The 15,254-nt window shown below is 41.1% G+C and overlaps 2 protein-coding genes across 2 annotated transcripts in view; one reads left to right on the top strand and one right to left on the bottom strand.

Annotated features, from left to right (window-relative positions):
* The window catches only part of CHRM5 (cholinergic receptor muscarinic 5), an 85,359-nt gene that overhangs the window by 13,749 nt on the left and 56,356 nt on the right, over positions 1-15,254 (top strand). The gene's annotated exons all lie outside the window — the stretch shown is intronic.
* AVEN (apoptosis and caspase activation inhibitor) overlaps positions 1-15,254 on the bottom strand; it is a 177,538-nt gene that overhangs the window by 119,814 nt on the left and 42,470 nt on the right. Inside the window, exon 3 of the mRNA XM_032341794.1 lies at positions 11,178-11,355. Within this exon, the coding sequence (XP_032197685.1) occupies positions 11,178-11,355 (178 nt within the window). The remainder of the gene's footprint in view (positions 1-11,177; positions 11,356-15,254) is intronic.

Genomic DNA, 15,254 nt, shown 5'->3' with positions numbered 1-15,254 from the left:
CAGGAAATTAAGCATCTGGATTCGGCTTAGGTCATAAAGTCCTGGGATTGAGACCCACTGGGTTACCCAGTGAGCAGGGAGTCTGCTTGCCCCTCTGTCCCTCCACTCACTGATGCTCTCTCACTCTAAAAAATCTTTAAAAGAAAACAAAAACAAAAAACCCAGAAGGCAGAAAACTTTCTGTAACCACAGAATTTGAAAGGTAAATACTAAAACCACATAAGTTATCTACCTAGCTAGCGAGTAGTAGATGAAGAGATGAAGAAAACAATTAAGCTTTCTAAAACTTCATGATTTTAAAAGACCAGAGGCAACATTCAAGGGACAGTAGTGACGCAGAGGCTCCCTACCAAGTTTTTTTCACAAGTGCCAAGTAAACCTCTGAGAGGCAGGTTTAATCTCCAGAAGAACGCTCACCACAGAGCAGTATGTGGACACCCTCACTGTTCCATCGGAAACCTACGGCACACTCAGTCACGACATCAGCAGGACACGCTGATATTTCATTTACATCAATTCTACTCTTAGACAGCTAAGAATTCGGAGACCAATAGAGTATCTTCATAACAAGTCCTGCGAAGGCATCCTTTCCATTCCATTTCAGGTACGATGACACACTGGGAACACATGATGGAGTATCCTACAGGTGTTTAATCTTTTAAGGATACTACATTTTGCTCAGAAAAGGTACATTTAAAGTTTTTTTTTTCATCTAAAATATCCAATTCGTTTATGACATTGGCTTTTCTCTTGCTTCAACAATGTTGGATGGAATAGACCCTAGGATGATTAGCTTTTCTCCCCCGTCACACTTACATAGCATATTCTACCCCAACAGTTTGCCTTTCTTCGCCCGTAAAATAATTGACTTTGGTATAGCACTTTACAATTCTTCAAATAATTCTCCATGACCCTCACAACCACCCTGTACTAAAAAGCAAGGCTGGTATTATTTCTAATTCACAGCTTTTAAATGAAAAAAATTTTTTAAAGGTTTCAAGAGTTTCACTCCTTTAAGAACGTGTACCTAATAAGTGACAGCCAGAACCAAGACCCAGATCAGCTGACAGCCATCAGTCAAGGGCTATTCTCTACTACCAGAATACATTTCCTACACTGCAGTTACACTACACTGACTTTACTTTCACAATCTATTTTTTTAAAGACTTTATTTACTTATTTGTCAGAGAGAGAGAGCGCGCAAAAGAGAGAGAACAAGCAGGGGGAGTGGAAGAGGGAGAAGCAGGCGTCCCGCTGAGCAGGGAGCCCGATGCGGGGCTCAATCCCAGCACCTTGGGATCATGACCTGAGCTGAAGGCAGACACTTAAGGACTGAACCACCCAGGCAACCCTTTACTTTCACAATCTTAAGGATTATTAATCTTAATCCCAATTCAGAGCCTCTGAATTCATCTGTTTCACACTTTTTATATTATAAGAGGCTCTATACTGACCTCATTAAAGGCTTTGCCAAAATAACTTTTATTATTATTAAAGATGTATGTATGTTAGAGAGTTAGAGAGAGAGAGAAAAAGAGAGAGAGAGAACATGCAAGCAGGGGTAGGGGCAGAGGGACAGAATCTCAAGCAGACACCCACTTCATGCAGAACCTGATGCAGGAGTCAATCCCAGGACCCATAAGATCACCACCTGACCTGAAACCAAAAGTCAGACACTCAACCACCTGAACCACTCAGATACCCCTCTTTTTTTTAGTACTATTATTACAGTAGCCTTTATTATATAACTTGGACATTCCCCATTCTACTTTTAAGTACTTTACACAAAGTATTCCATTAATAATCAGGCATACTCTTCTTGACAAGATGAAACCTTACATGCCAGTTTTAGATCAAATTTCACCATCAAGTAATCTCAGTGTAATATTATTATAATATCAATTATAGTCAGGAGAATGAGGAAGGTGTTCGCTCTCTTTGGACCCTTATCAACTTCCACCTAAACAGGACGTTGATCATGAGCCTTTATCGGCTCTGCTTCCCCAAACCCCCCTTTAAAGGATAATGCTGCTTTTTTTACAAGGAAGCCTGGGTCTGTTAGGATAAACAGGGAGGAGACAGCAGCGGTGGAGAGGAACGTGCTAGATGCTGTTAGACGTGGGGGCACATCGCTTCGAGGATGCAGCTAGTTAGACGATTCATACCCAAAACAGTATCAGGAACACAAGTCCAACCCAAAAAGATTCACTAGTATCCTCTCTATATTTCTAGTAAGAATAACCTAAATTACCTAATAACCTAAACATTTAGTTCTTAAAAATGAGCAGGAGACCCTGAAGTCACTGCTAGTGATCCAGTGGCCCAGCTCGGCAGCAGGAGGCCCAGAAAGGTGGCCGCAACCGCCAAAAGTGGGGACTGTGACAAAATGGCTTCTCTGGGACCAAAATCTGTCATTAAATCAAGTATTATTTCAGTGACTTCAATTTGCCACGAGACAAGTTTTTAAAGGGGACCACTCACACTGGGTAAAAGGCAGGTTCCCCTGGAGATACTAAAATCCAACAGGGGAACTCCCTGACAACAGATTTTCATATAATGGAAGCACTGAGCAAATGAAAGACAAAACCTGTGGAAATAAAAATAGAGCTAACACCAGCAGCTCTCTACACAAACGGCTCTCTAATGAGTATGAAACGTCTCTCCAGTGACTGATGAGTATTCAAAATGATGTAAAAACAGATCCTTGTGTATGAAAGGTTTGCCAGCTGATGCAATCCGTGGTGACATAAAGGATTAGAAGATAAAGGTCAAGCACAAAATATTCAAATGAAAACAACATTACACAAAGCATGAAGGGATCAATATTTGCAGGGTCTGATAGTACTGAATTTGCTAAAAAGTTTATAGAGACACCAGCCAAAAGCATAAAGACCTTCTAAGACTTTTCAAGGAGGAAATTGTGCAAAAAAGAAAGAAAGAAAGAGAATGAAGAAAGAAAATACGGTGTGAGTTAAATTAAGAAACTAAACAAGAAGAAAGACAGAAGTGCTACAGACACTAAAATGAAATCTCTGGAAAACTGAATGCTGAAACTTTGGGAGGACTTAGATGATCAGACCTAGAAAAGACCCACACTTCGGTTTCTCAAATCATGGAGATGTAAAATGGAGAGGAGTAATTCTATTTAAAGAAAAAGCTAAGAAGCATGAGACTGGCCAAGTAAGCCAAGACTGGTAACTTTCAATTATGGAACAAAGAAGTGAGGTGGGGAGGTACCGAGGAGAGGTGGGGGGCGGGGGGGAGCAGCGCCAAAAGAAGTCATGGAGGATCAACAAGAATCCCTAAACAAATGGAACTGGAAAGGTCACAGATCTGAAGGAAGAGGGAGAGGAATTAAAGCCATCAGGGAAGGTACAGTTTCATGGCAAGAAAGTGAATGTGCATGGGGGAAGAGGCACAGGATGAAAAGGACGTCACTGGGCCAGTAAGAGCAGACAAAGGAGAACCTGCAAGGAAACCACCAGAAATACGCAGTGGCACAGAGACCAGGAATCTGGCAAACCCATTTCCAGGTATTTAGTTGCTTTTTATCTTTGGAGGTTTAAAAAAAGAAAATCAAATTAAACCCACTTCGATGTCTGCCTATAAGAAAGGAAAGTTTTTTTTGTGGTTTTACATTTTTCTTGTCGTTCTCAAATGAAGATTTTTTTTTTTTTTTTTTAGTGCATACATTGTTCTGTTTCTGTTATTTCAAATGATTCAAATACCAAAGGGAAGGTTCGTCTACTAAACGGTCTTTGTGATTAGTAAAAACTGATAAAATGCATATCATAGAAACAGAAAAAAAAAAAATGAACTGAGTCCACCGGGACAAATTCAGCCATTCTGCTGCTTCATGGGCCGCTAGAGTGAGAGGTTTTCTTTTCCTGTTCAGTCCGAAGGGGTGGTGGGGGGGATCAAATACCATTATAATTAAAATCTACCCCCACCAAAATCAACTTTTCATAAAATTACACTGTAGAAAAGATATAATAACTTGAAATGAAAATACGCATGGACAACTATGCTGACCAAACTGCAAGCTAATCGTTTTGTTTGTATTTGTTCCACTGAAAATAAACAGAGCTTACAGACTTGCACATAAAAGTTTTTTTCACATGTTTATCTTCAATATTGCTCCAGTGCATTCTGCTCACACTGTCAACATTTTTCCTAACTCTGGTTGCCTGTGACTTCTTGAAAGGAATACATAGAGCATGTGGCATGAATTCAATGACTCACCACTGGGGGGGTGGGGGGGAAGTGGGTGGGGAGGGGCAGAAAACTTGCTTAAAGAGCTAACATCTTATGCCTGAACCTAAGTGAGAGTACAGTACCATTCTCAAAGCTGGTGAAACAGAAGTTAGAACTGCAACAACACTGTTCAGAAAGAAAAGCTGTGGGCGCAACTGCTTCAGAGCCTTACAGAAAGAGTCCTAAAAAGATCTCGTCTGAGGACTCCCAATCCTACCAGCAAAAGTATGACTTCAAACAAACTAGTCCCCTCTTCCTTTATCCTCCACTTGGAAAAATAAGATGCCGCTACCCACGACCAGAGACCAAAACAACACAGGCAGCGCCTACATGATGAAGGCCTCAGGGTGCCGAAAAGGACTGCCTCTTCCAAAGTGTTCCCCATGGTCTATGAGGGTAACTGAAATCCTATCATGAGAAATCCATTTTCAGGCTTTCCTTGTCTAGGGAGACACATAAAAGAATAGGTAAGATAAAATTTAAGTTATTTTTTTTATTTTATTTTACTTATTTGTCAAAGGTTGGGGGAGCAAAAGCAGGGGGAGACTCAGGCAGAGGGAGAAGCAGGCTCCCTGCCAAGCAAGGATCCTGATGTGGGACTCAGTCCCATGACCCCAAGATCATGACCCAAGCCAAAGGCAGATGCCCAACCAACAGAGCCACCTAGACGTCCAAAGAATATTCAACAAACATAAATAAACATCATCCAGGTCAAGAAACAGATAGCTGGGACGCCTGGGTGGCTCAGTTGGTTGAGCAGCTGCCTTCGGCTCAGGTCATGATCCCAGCGTCCCGGGATCGAGTCCCACATCGGGCTCCTTGCTCGGCAGGGAGCCTGCTTCTCCCTCTGCCTCTGCCTGCCATTCTGTCTGCCTGTGCTCGCTCTCTCTTCCTCTCTCTGACAAATAAATAAAATCTTTAAAAAAAAAAAAAAGAAACAGATAGCTGTCAATATCACAGAAGTCCCCCAACCCTGACACCTGCTATACACCCCTCCCCAATCATTAGCCCTCACCTCTCCCCTAGAGGGGACAACAATCCTGAATTTTACCATGATCATTTCCTTGGTTTCCATTTTACCATTACAAATACGGCTGCCTAAATAACTCAGCTTACTGTTTTCTTGTGTGTGAACTTCAAGTAGAATAATACAGAGGTATTTTGTGGCTATGTAATGCTCCTTTTACTTTACAGTATGTTTGAGAGACTCAACCTCGTTTTAATGTACTCATTCCACTATGAATGGACATCTCAGTGGCTTTCACATGTGGTTCTTCTGACCAGCATCACTACACACACTCTCACTCGTCTCCTGGGACAGGTGTCCTAGAGCTTTCTAGAGTGTCTCCCAAGGGTCCAAGAGATGAACCTTCGAATTTACTAAAAAATGACAGTACGATCTTCCTAAGTGAATACATACACATATGTACATATATGCCAACATACATACACACCAGCTGTGTGTGCAGTAGAAACTCCCTCTTTGAATTAATTACAATGTAAATCCTACAAGGAAAGTAACAAAACATTAAGCTAGATGTATTCTTACCAAAAGGTCCGTCCTCAAAATGGCATTTGAGAATTGGACCGCAGGTATACACACCACACAGCTGATCCTAGAATATAAAATAATGCTTAAAGTCCAGTCACCCTCTGTCTTCTGTCTCCCTTCAGTACATTTGTTTAGCTAAGCTGTAACTGTGATTAAATCCTACTCTCTACCCCTCTTTACTTGCACACAAAAGAGCAGAGCGAAAGAGGGAACAACACCCTTCTTACCTCATGTTCATAAACACCAACTCTAGCGGGGCTCTAGTACCACCCAGCAACCCAGCCACAGTTTCCTATTTCATTCACTCTCCCACCATGTAGACAACCATTCTTACCTTCTACTCTCTCACACTTCTAGGACCCCCTTGGTGACCCTCACTCAGAGCATTCTTCTTTCACTAAGAAAACAGAAGCAATTAGAAGGCCCTATCGCATCAACCCCCCCACCTGTATCCATGCCTCTATGTTCTGGCCTTTCCTCTGATTACAGTTCAACAACTGTCTGAGCCCCGAGCCATGGGCACTCCCACCATCTGTCCAATAGAGTTTCCATCACCACATGTGGACCAAAGAACATAAATCAAGTCATTCTCACCTCTTCCTACATTATTGTTTGCCCTCTCTTCCAGACTGTTCTATCAACAAATAAACGTGCAGTTATTTCTCCCATCTTTAAAAAACAGGTCTTAAAAAAAATTAATTAATTAAAATTAAAATTAAAAACAGGTCTTGACCCACTTCCCCTACCAGTCCATCGCTCTCCTTCTGATAATAACAAGACTCCTTAAAATTAGGAGGTATTTATACTTGCTGTCTCCAATGTCTCTCCTCCCCTATTCTTTTTGAATTCAAGAATGAATTTATCCCACCAAACAAAACTACTCTTACTGGGGTGCCTGGGTGGCTCAGTGGGTTAAAGCCTCTGCCTTCAGCTCAGGTCATGATCCCAGGGTCCTGGGATTGAGCCCCACATCGGGCTCTCTGCTCAACAGGGAGCCTGCTCCCACCACCCCACCCCACCCCCGCCTGCCTCTCTGCTTGCTTGTGATCTCTCTCTGTCAAATAAATAAATAAAATCTTTGAAAAAAAATAAAATAAAACTACTCTTGCCAAGATCACTAGTAACCCCATGTTGTTAAAGTCAAGTGTCAATTTCTAGATGTCATCAAGTGCATTTGACACAGATCCCTCATTCCAGGAAACATTTAAAGATAACAGTTTCCTGGTATCTTTTTCCTCCACCTGCTCACACTCAGTCTCCTTCTGCTGGTTCCTTCTCACCTCCGCAAACTCTAGACACTGTGCTGCCCAGTGCTCAGAACTTTTCTACTACTAACTCCCTGGTCATCTCACGCAGTCTCGTGACTCTGAGTATCACCTACAGGCTGCCAGCCCCCAGATGTGTATCTCCAGGCCAGACCCGGATCCCGCACCCCAGAGGTCTTCATCCAGCAACCTGCGAGGTATTTCCTATTGGATGCTACGCTGGGGCTCTTACATTTGCACCTCCAGATTCACCCTCCTTCTTCCTCCTCCCTGTTCTGCCCTAAGAGGCTGATCTATATGGATGACAGCAACAGGCTCTGTTTGCCTTCTGGCTGCTAGTAGGTTAGGATTCTGGGAAGCCCTGGCAGGAGAATAAAGGTGGGGGGGCAGTATAAGACCAGAGTATTTATTCACCTTCTCCCTCCCTGGAGAGTCACCTTCACTGGCTAGATCTCTGGAGCAAAGGTGATTGATTCATCCTCTCAAGGTCGACTGCCCTATAAGAATCTCTCCCCCAGAGTTTCAGTGACGAGGGATAGTAACATCTCTGCTGTTGCCATTCCTCCCAATGCTCTACAGTCTATGCGTTCTCCCCACATCCCACCCATACTTGTGTAAACGATGCCTTTGTTAAAAGTTCCTTCTGCGGCGCCTGGGTGGCTCAGTGGGTTGAGCCTCTGCCTTTGGCTCAGGTCATGATCCCAGGGACCTGGGATCGAGCCCCACATTGGCTCTCTGCTCGGTGGGGAGCCTGCTTCTCTCTCTCTCTGCCTGCCTCTCTGCCTACTTGGGATCTCCGTCTGTCAAATAAATAAATAAAACTTAAAAAAAAAAGTTCCTTCTAATTATATTGAGGGTGCCATCTAGGTCCTCCAGGAACTCTGACTAACAAAAATGTCCAACTGGCAGCTCAATGATAACACATGCAAAACTGAGCACCTCCCATGGTCTTACCCATCTCAATCAATGGCAGCTTCCTTCCTGTAGTTCTCAGGCCAAGAACCTGGCATCATCCTCATACATCTTTTACCTCATACCCCACATCCTCAAGCCTCGTATGCTCTTCCCTCAAAATAGACCCAGAACCCAGCCACATCTCACCAGCTCCATGGCCACCACCCTGGCCATGGCCACCATCCCTACTTGTTTGGGTTGTTGCAATAGCCTCCCAGCTGGTTTACCAACACAGCAGCCAGAGAGGTTCTGTTAAGTTAAGCCATATCACTCTTCTCTTCAAAACCCTCTCATAGCTGCTCATCTCAGAAAGCCAACATTGTTAATAATAATCTACAAGCCCCCCCGTGATCTGGCCCCATATGCCTCTCTGACCTTATCACCTACTTGCTCACTTTGTTCCAGTCATGTTGGCCTCGCTTGCTATTCTCTATACTCCTGTCACCAAGCCTTTGAACTTGTTTTGCCCTTGGCCTACAACACTCCTCCCACAGATATCTTCAATGCTTCCTCACTCACCTTCCTCAGACCTTTATGCAAATGTCATCATCTCAATAAGACTTTCTCTGGCCACTCTTTCTAAAATTATAATAGCCTCTCCTACTTCATCTCGATCTCAAGCAATTATCACCACTTAGCATCTTACATACTTGATTTTCTTTAATGTGTCTCCACGCTTTAGAAGGTCCACTCCAGGAGGTGTGTGTTTTGGTCTGCTCTGTTCTTTGCCATATGCTCAATCTCTAAAATGGTACCTGGAAGTAGCGGATACTCAAATAATTGTTTAATGAACCACAACCAGACACCATTCAGTCAGACGGCAATAGTTAAAAAGTCTAACAGTACTACATATGGCCAAAGATAGTGAACACTAGGAATCCTAGCTCATCTCCACTTTGGAGAGCAATTCGGCTAGATCTAGAAAAGTTGATGATGTGCACATCAAACAAACTAGCAATGTACTTTTCTGGGCTATGTATTTATTTATACAGATGAATATGGTATACTAGAAGTCCGTGACTCCAAGGAGTATAGTCAGACTAGCTGGAGAATATTAATATTTTAGGATCAGAGAAGGAAGTCCATCCCTCAAAAGCAAACTAATACAGTCCTGCTCCTACAATGAAGAGAACATGGTGGTTCTTCTCAGGCATAGGACATGGTGAAAAGAAAATGATCAATCACCAGCAGGATGGGGGAAAAAAATCAAAGCACCTATCAGCAGATGATCACAATTGTCACAATTGTGATCACCCAAAAAACCAATCACAGATAAGTCACCTGGGAAGAAATCAGCAAGCAAGACAGACTACAGGAAAGACATGTGAGACCCAAATCATGTTGGGTTTTAAACTGTAAATAAAATGCTAACATAAGTAACCAAAATAGTACACCACTGGGCATAAGTGCTAGGTCAGACTTGAATTTTGCATGGCCTTCAAACATTCATGCAGGATCTCTCACAGGCCAGACACAGTCCTAGTAATGGACTATACATCTGGTTCAACTAAAACCAGGTAGTTCATGTGTTAACCTTATTGCACCTACTTCAAGTTTTCCCTACGTCCTTTCACAGAACCGCCAAGAGAAAGAGAAAATAAGCAGCCTACCTTTTACCTTTCTCCCACCTTGAAGAAAAGTGCTAATAAGCCTGTAATTGGCCAAAATTCGGGTCACCAGAGGGTAGTACTCATCTGACCGGCAAGAAGATGAGTCACCAGTCCCTGAACAGTCCGTGAGTTTGAGGCCCTCAGCAAACACCTCTTCTAAGAGGGTTACTGTGTGGTGGGGTGGGGGGCATAGAATGTAATGACACCAGGCTGAACCTTGCTCTTCTGACTCACACTCACATACTCTCTCCACTTACAATTCTCTTTCTCCTCAAAGGGTTTAATTAAGTCAGAAGAGAATTCATCACTTTAGGATGCTTAGTCTGGTACAGGCATTCAAAAATATAGGCAGAGGAGAAAAAAGACAAGTTGAACTCAACAGCAACATAAAAGTCAGGAGGAAGAGGGAATTTAAAGCAAACTGTCTGAAAATCTTCATTTTATTTCTCTGCTTCTTACCGCCTCATCCTTTAAATTTTTTTGGACCTGGTAATATTTTGTTGTTGAGGTCATCATGGACTCTCATAATATTTGTAGTAACAACACAGAGAGATCTCCCACACTTGACCCAGTTTCCCTAATGATAACACTGTGCAAAACTAGAGTATAATATCACAACCAGAATATTGACATATTGATATTGATATAACCCACCAATGTTGTTCAGATTGTTCCAGTCTTATTTGTACTCACTTGTGTGTGTGTGTCTTAAGTTCTACACAATTTTATCACTTGAGTAGGTTTGTGTATCTACCACCACAATCGAGAAAATGATCAGTATCAGCACTAGAAGGACACCTCATGTTACCTTCTTATAACCACATCCACCAAACCCATCTCTAACCCCTGAAAACCACTAATCCATCTGCCATTCATTCTTTCAACCCTCGTGCCACACCCTAGTAGACAGTAGCCGTCTGTACAACCAGCCCTGTTCTATTCTCCTCTCACTATACTCCTACTCTCCAGCCTTACACAGCTGCACACTCAGGGTGGATTCTGTCTTCAAAAAGAGCTGGCCAGAGAAGGAAAAGGTGTTGTACCTTAATGCTAGAGAAAACCGTCCAAAAGCAAAACAGAAGGGTTTTCACGTTCAGGTACACAGGTCTCTTCTATGTGCATATCCATTAATATGCATAGTCCTGGCCATAAAAGAGGAAAGAACACATATTCTAGAAGCTTCGTAAAGCATTGTATAAACATAAGTATTGATTCCTATGAAATCAAGGAAAAGACTTCTATTTTCAGACTACCCAAGTCAGAGGGGCATAGTGCAGCATTTTTCACTTCTGTAAAGACTTTCATCCATTTCAACCAGGACTTAAGTCCTTCTACGTCGGTACGTGGAATCCCTAGCTTCCACTTAAAGAAACATCTTTCTTCCTTACAAGCCATTAGATACGCTGTCCTTTACTCAAATTTAAAATCCAAAGGACAAAATGAACTGCTAGGTATTACAACACAGTTTTAAAAGGAACATAAATAAAAGGTCTGCGGGACTCTCGGAGCACTAAAGCATATGCATGCGAATGGGATTCATACCTGCTGAGCTGAGAAGAACGCTGAAGTCCGTCCCCCTCTGTGATTCTCCGCTTTCATTATTGACCTCTTTTTCAATATCTTGATATCGATCCCAGTTAGAGACTATCTTTCTTTTAGAATAATTTCCCTGTTCCTCATTCTCTTCTCCATAGGTCTCTGCATCACTGTCATCTTCAACCTGCAATCATTAGAGACAAATCAATACACAAGCAGTGGAAATTTCGACCTCAGCAGCCTCAGCAGTAAAGTAAAACCAAACAAACAAACAAACAAACAAAAAAATAGTACACTGGTATCACGATGAAGAGCACATTGGTAGACCAAGCTCTCTGAGGATAATAAATAGTATTTCAAAAGGACCCCATTATATCAGAATGTACTTTCAGGACAAGCTTTTCCTTTAGCTTTGCTGAGGAAATTTGGCAAGTTCCTGCCAAAAAAATCTGTGTAACTGATAGGGCTAACATCTACCCCAGTGTACGCTTTTTCAATAGCTGTTTCAGCTCATTGAAACAATCAAGGCTATATGAATCTTAAACTTAGAGGACTTTAGGATAGAAATCAACGATTTTCAGGGGCACTTGGGTGGCCCAGTCAGTTGAGCATCTGTCTTCAGCTCAGGTCATGATCTCAGGGTCCTGGGATGGAGCCCCACATCCAACTCCCTGCTCAGCGGGGAGTTTGCTTTCCTCCCCACCATTCATGCTCTCTCTCTCACTCTCTAATAAAATCTTGAAAAAAATAAAAAAGAAATCAACCATTTCAAAGCCTACCTACTCCCAGAAATCGGCACCACATAAATACCTCAGAAACAACCTGCACTATCTGACCTATATAAGTTTACATGTAAAATGACCACGGTTGCTTGGAATTGGTAATGATTAAGGGTTTTGCCAGCTGGTGCAATGGGATCTTTTAGTTATGGAAAAGAAGTTAATCCTTTTTTTAAAAAAAGATTTTATTTATTTATTTGACAGAAATCACAAGTAGGCAGAGAGGCAAGCAGAGAGAGAGAAGAAGCAGGCTCCCTGCTGAGAGCCTGATGTGGCTCAATCCCAGGACCCTAAGATCATGACCTGAGCTAAAGGCAGAGGCTTTAACCCACTGAGCCACCCAGGCACCCCTGAAGTTAATCCTTTTTATGCCCAAGAATGTGGCTTGAGAAAACTGAACTGCTACATAAGAAACTGAGGCATAAGTATATTATTTAAAGTAATTAAAGATAAATAAGCAAATAAAAATACATAAAATATTATAAGGAGGAAGAGGTGGGAGAGAAGAGAGAACAGTTATGGAAGTTCAATCCTCATCTTTCATTTCTGGAAGACAATAGGCTAAATATTGATTTGATACATTCCAAAAAAATAAAGTCACTGGAAATAAATCATTTCTAGATGTTGCACAAAAATTTGCTATACAGCTAATTTTTTTCAATTTTAAGGATTAGTTTTTAAAAGTAAGTATTTTGAAAGTTTAAAAAAAGAAATCAACCATTTCAATTTACAGATTTTATAAACACGGTAAGTCTTTTAAGTTTTAAATAGAACTCTGCTCAGATGCATTCAAGAGCACAGCTTCCAGTCTTGGGTATTAAAAAAGAGCATGCAGAAAAATGCAGAAGGTGAAAAATTATAAAAGATAAAGGGTCTAGTTTCCTCAATAAATAATTTGCAAGAAGAAAAACCACTGGGGGAGAAGAGAGAAACCTATAGATTGAAAGACCTTACTGGTCACATAACCATTTGTAATGTCAGCGACTTGCCTGAAATCGAATTCAGACAATATAACTACAGATAAAAATCACTTATGAGACAATCAGAGAAAGGTGAATGACTGGATATTTGATTATATTGAAGAAATACTATTATTTCACATGTTTATTGTTTGGTGTGATACTAATCATGATTTTTTTAAATCTTCTTATTTTTTTGGAATAAATACCAAACCACTTATAAATGAAAAGATAGAACATGTGGGATTTCCTTCAAAATAGTGGGTGGAGAGGAAATAAACCAAGCATAATTGATAATCATATTATTCTATTTACTTTTCTATGTATTTGAAAATTTCCATAATAAAAAATTAAATCTCAAAAAGGAAGATGCATATAGAATCTGAAGAAATGGTTCAAAGAAGTATCTTAAAGATTATAAAATCTTTATCAAGAGAAAAACTTGGGGCGCTTGGGTGGCTCAGTGGGTTAAGCCTCTGCCTTCAGCTCAGGTCATGATCTCAGGGTCCTGGGATCGAGCCCCGCATCAGGCTCTCTGCTCGGCAGGGAGCTTCCTTCTCCCTCTCTCTCTACCTGCCTCTCTGCCTACTTGTAATCTCTCTCTCTGTGCCAAATAAATAAACAAAATCTTTAAAAAAAATTTAAAATTAAAATTAAAAAAATAAAAAGAGAAAAACTTGTGAAATATACTACAACAACCCATCTATAAAAGGACATGTTAGTCTAGACTTTACAAAAAAAAAAGTTTCTATTACCACAAAAATGGGACATGTGCATTTGAGAAATTGAGAGGACAAGACAGTAAAGAAATAAACAAAAACCCCACATTCCCATCACTTGAGAGTAGGAGCACCACCATTAACGTCTTAGAAAGAGATCTGCTAGTATATGCACTATCTCTATATTTACATAGACTTTTTTTATAACAAGAATATTTTCATCAAAATTCTGCATCTCTCCATCTCAGTTAATGGCATTTCGTATAACTATCTGGACTATTTCCAAATTTGCCTGGCCCCAAAAATTTCCTTTAGAGCTGGTTTTATCCAAGCCAGTATTCTATTCAAGGCCATGCCCTGTAGTTCACTGTTTGTCCCTAAGTCCCTTTGAACCTAGCACAGTCTCTATTTTTAGGACATTGATTTACTGAAGAGATCAGTACAGGTAGAGTGAAGGATCCATCTTCTGTCTGGCTGCTTCCTGGTGGTGCTTATTCATAAGAAATAGTGGATTAAAAATATATATATATCTAAAAATCTGAATGTCCAATGGAGTCAAGTTAAATATTTTTTGGCTAAAATATATTGGTTGAGAAGGTGAAAAAGTACAAAAGATAATTTTTTTTTTATCTTTGTGACTTCATACATGATCTGTTGTTTAAATAATAAATACCCACAACATTCTGAAGAAAATAGCTTCCTAACTGATGTGGAACTGGGGGGACAGAAGTAGAGCTGAAAATCCTAGCAGTGTTCAATCTGAGAAAATCCAATATTTCTTTGTTGGCCCACTGGGTAAACACAGTTCAGAGACTTCTCCAGTTAGCACAAAATTTCTTAACATTGTTGTAACACCTGGTAAAAATGTGGCCTGGGCAGAGTGATCAGCTTGATGTGGAAAAGGATGATGGTCTGAAACACCTGAGGAGCTACTAACAGTGAAACAAGCACCAACATAGGAGGCAGTGGACCCGGGAAGAATGGATGGCCCTGCCCTCACCATCATGTAATACTTACTAAGTGTTCATGATGGGCTGGGCCTCACACCACTGAATGACCCACTAATCCCCAACCTAGAAGAATCACTGAAAGATGATCTCATTACCCCCACACAACTGCAGAGACGAGAAGAGCTGCCATGAGCCCCTCTCACAAGAGGGTGGTAAAAAATAATCAAGTGTAGAAGACACTTGATGTAAATTAGAGAAAGGGGGGTCTTAAAAACTCCTGGAGATTTTACATGTGGTTCATTTTGCAAAGATCTGGGAAAAAATGCGCAAAATCCCCAAATAGAAAGAATAGAACAAATGAGGTAAATATTAAAGAAAGCTATGTGAAAACCACAAAGGCATCACTATTATGTTAACAACATCATTAAAATATTAGTATGCTAATTTTGCATACTGAAAAATATAATACACTGATGGAAGAAGTTGAAGAAGATACAAACGCAAAGACAGCTGCACTCACAGATTAAAAGAATGTTGTTAAAGGGCGCCTGCGTGGCTCAGTCAATTAATCAACTGACTCTTGATTTCAGCTCAGATCATGACCTCAGGGTCATGAGATCGATCCCTGCATCAGGTTCTGTTCTGACCTGGAACCTGCTTAAGATTACTCTCCCTC

This window comes from Mustela erminea, chromosome 5 (genome assembly GCF_009829155.1).
Source record: "Mustela erminea isolate mMusErm1 chromosome 5, mMusErm1.Pri, whole genome shotgun sequence".
NCBI lineage: Eukaryota > Metazoa > Chordata > Mammalia > Carnivora > Mustelidae > Mustela > Mustela erminea.
Note: the sequence above shows the minus strand (reverse complement) of the source record. Positions and strands in the feature narration are given on the sequence as shown.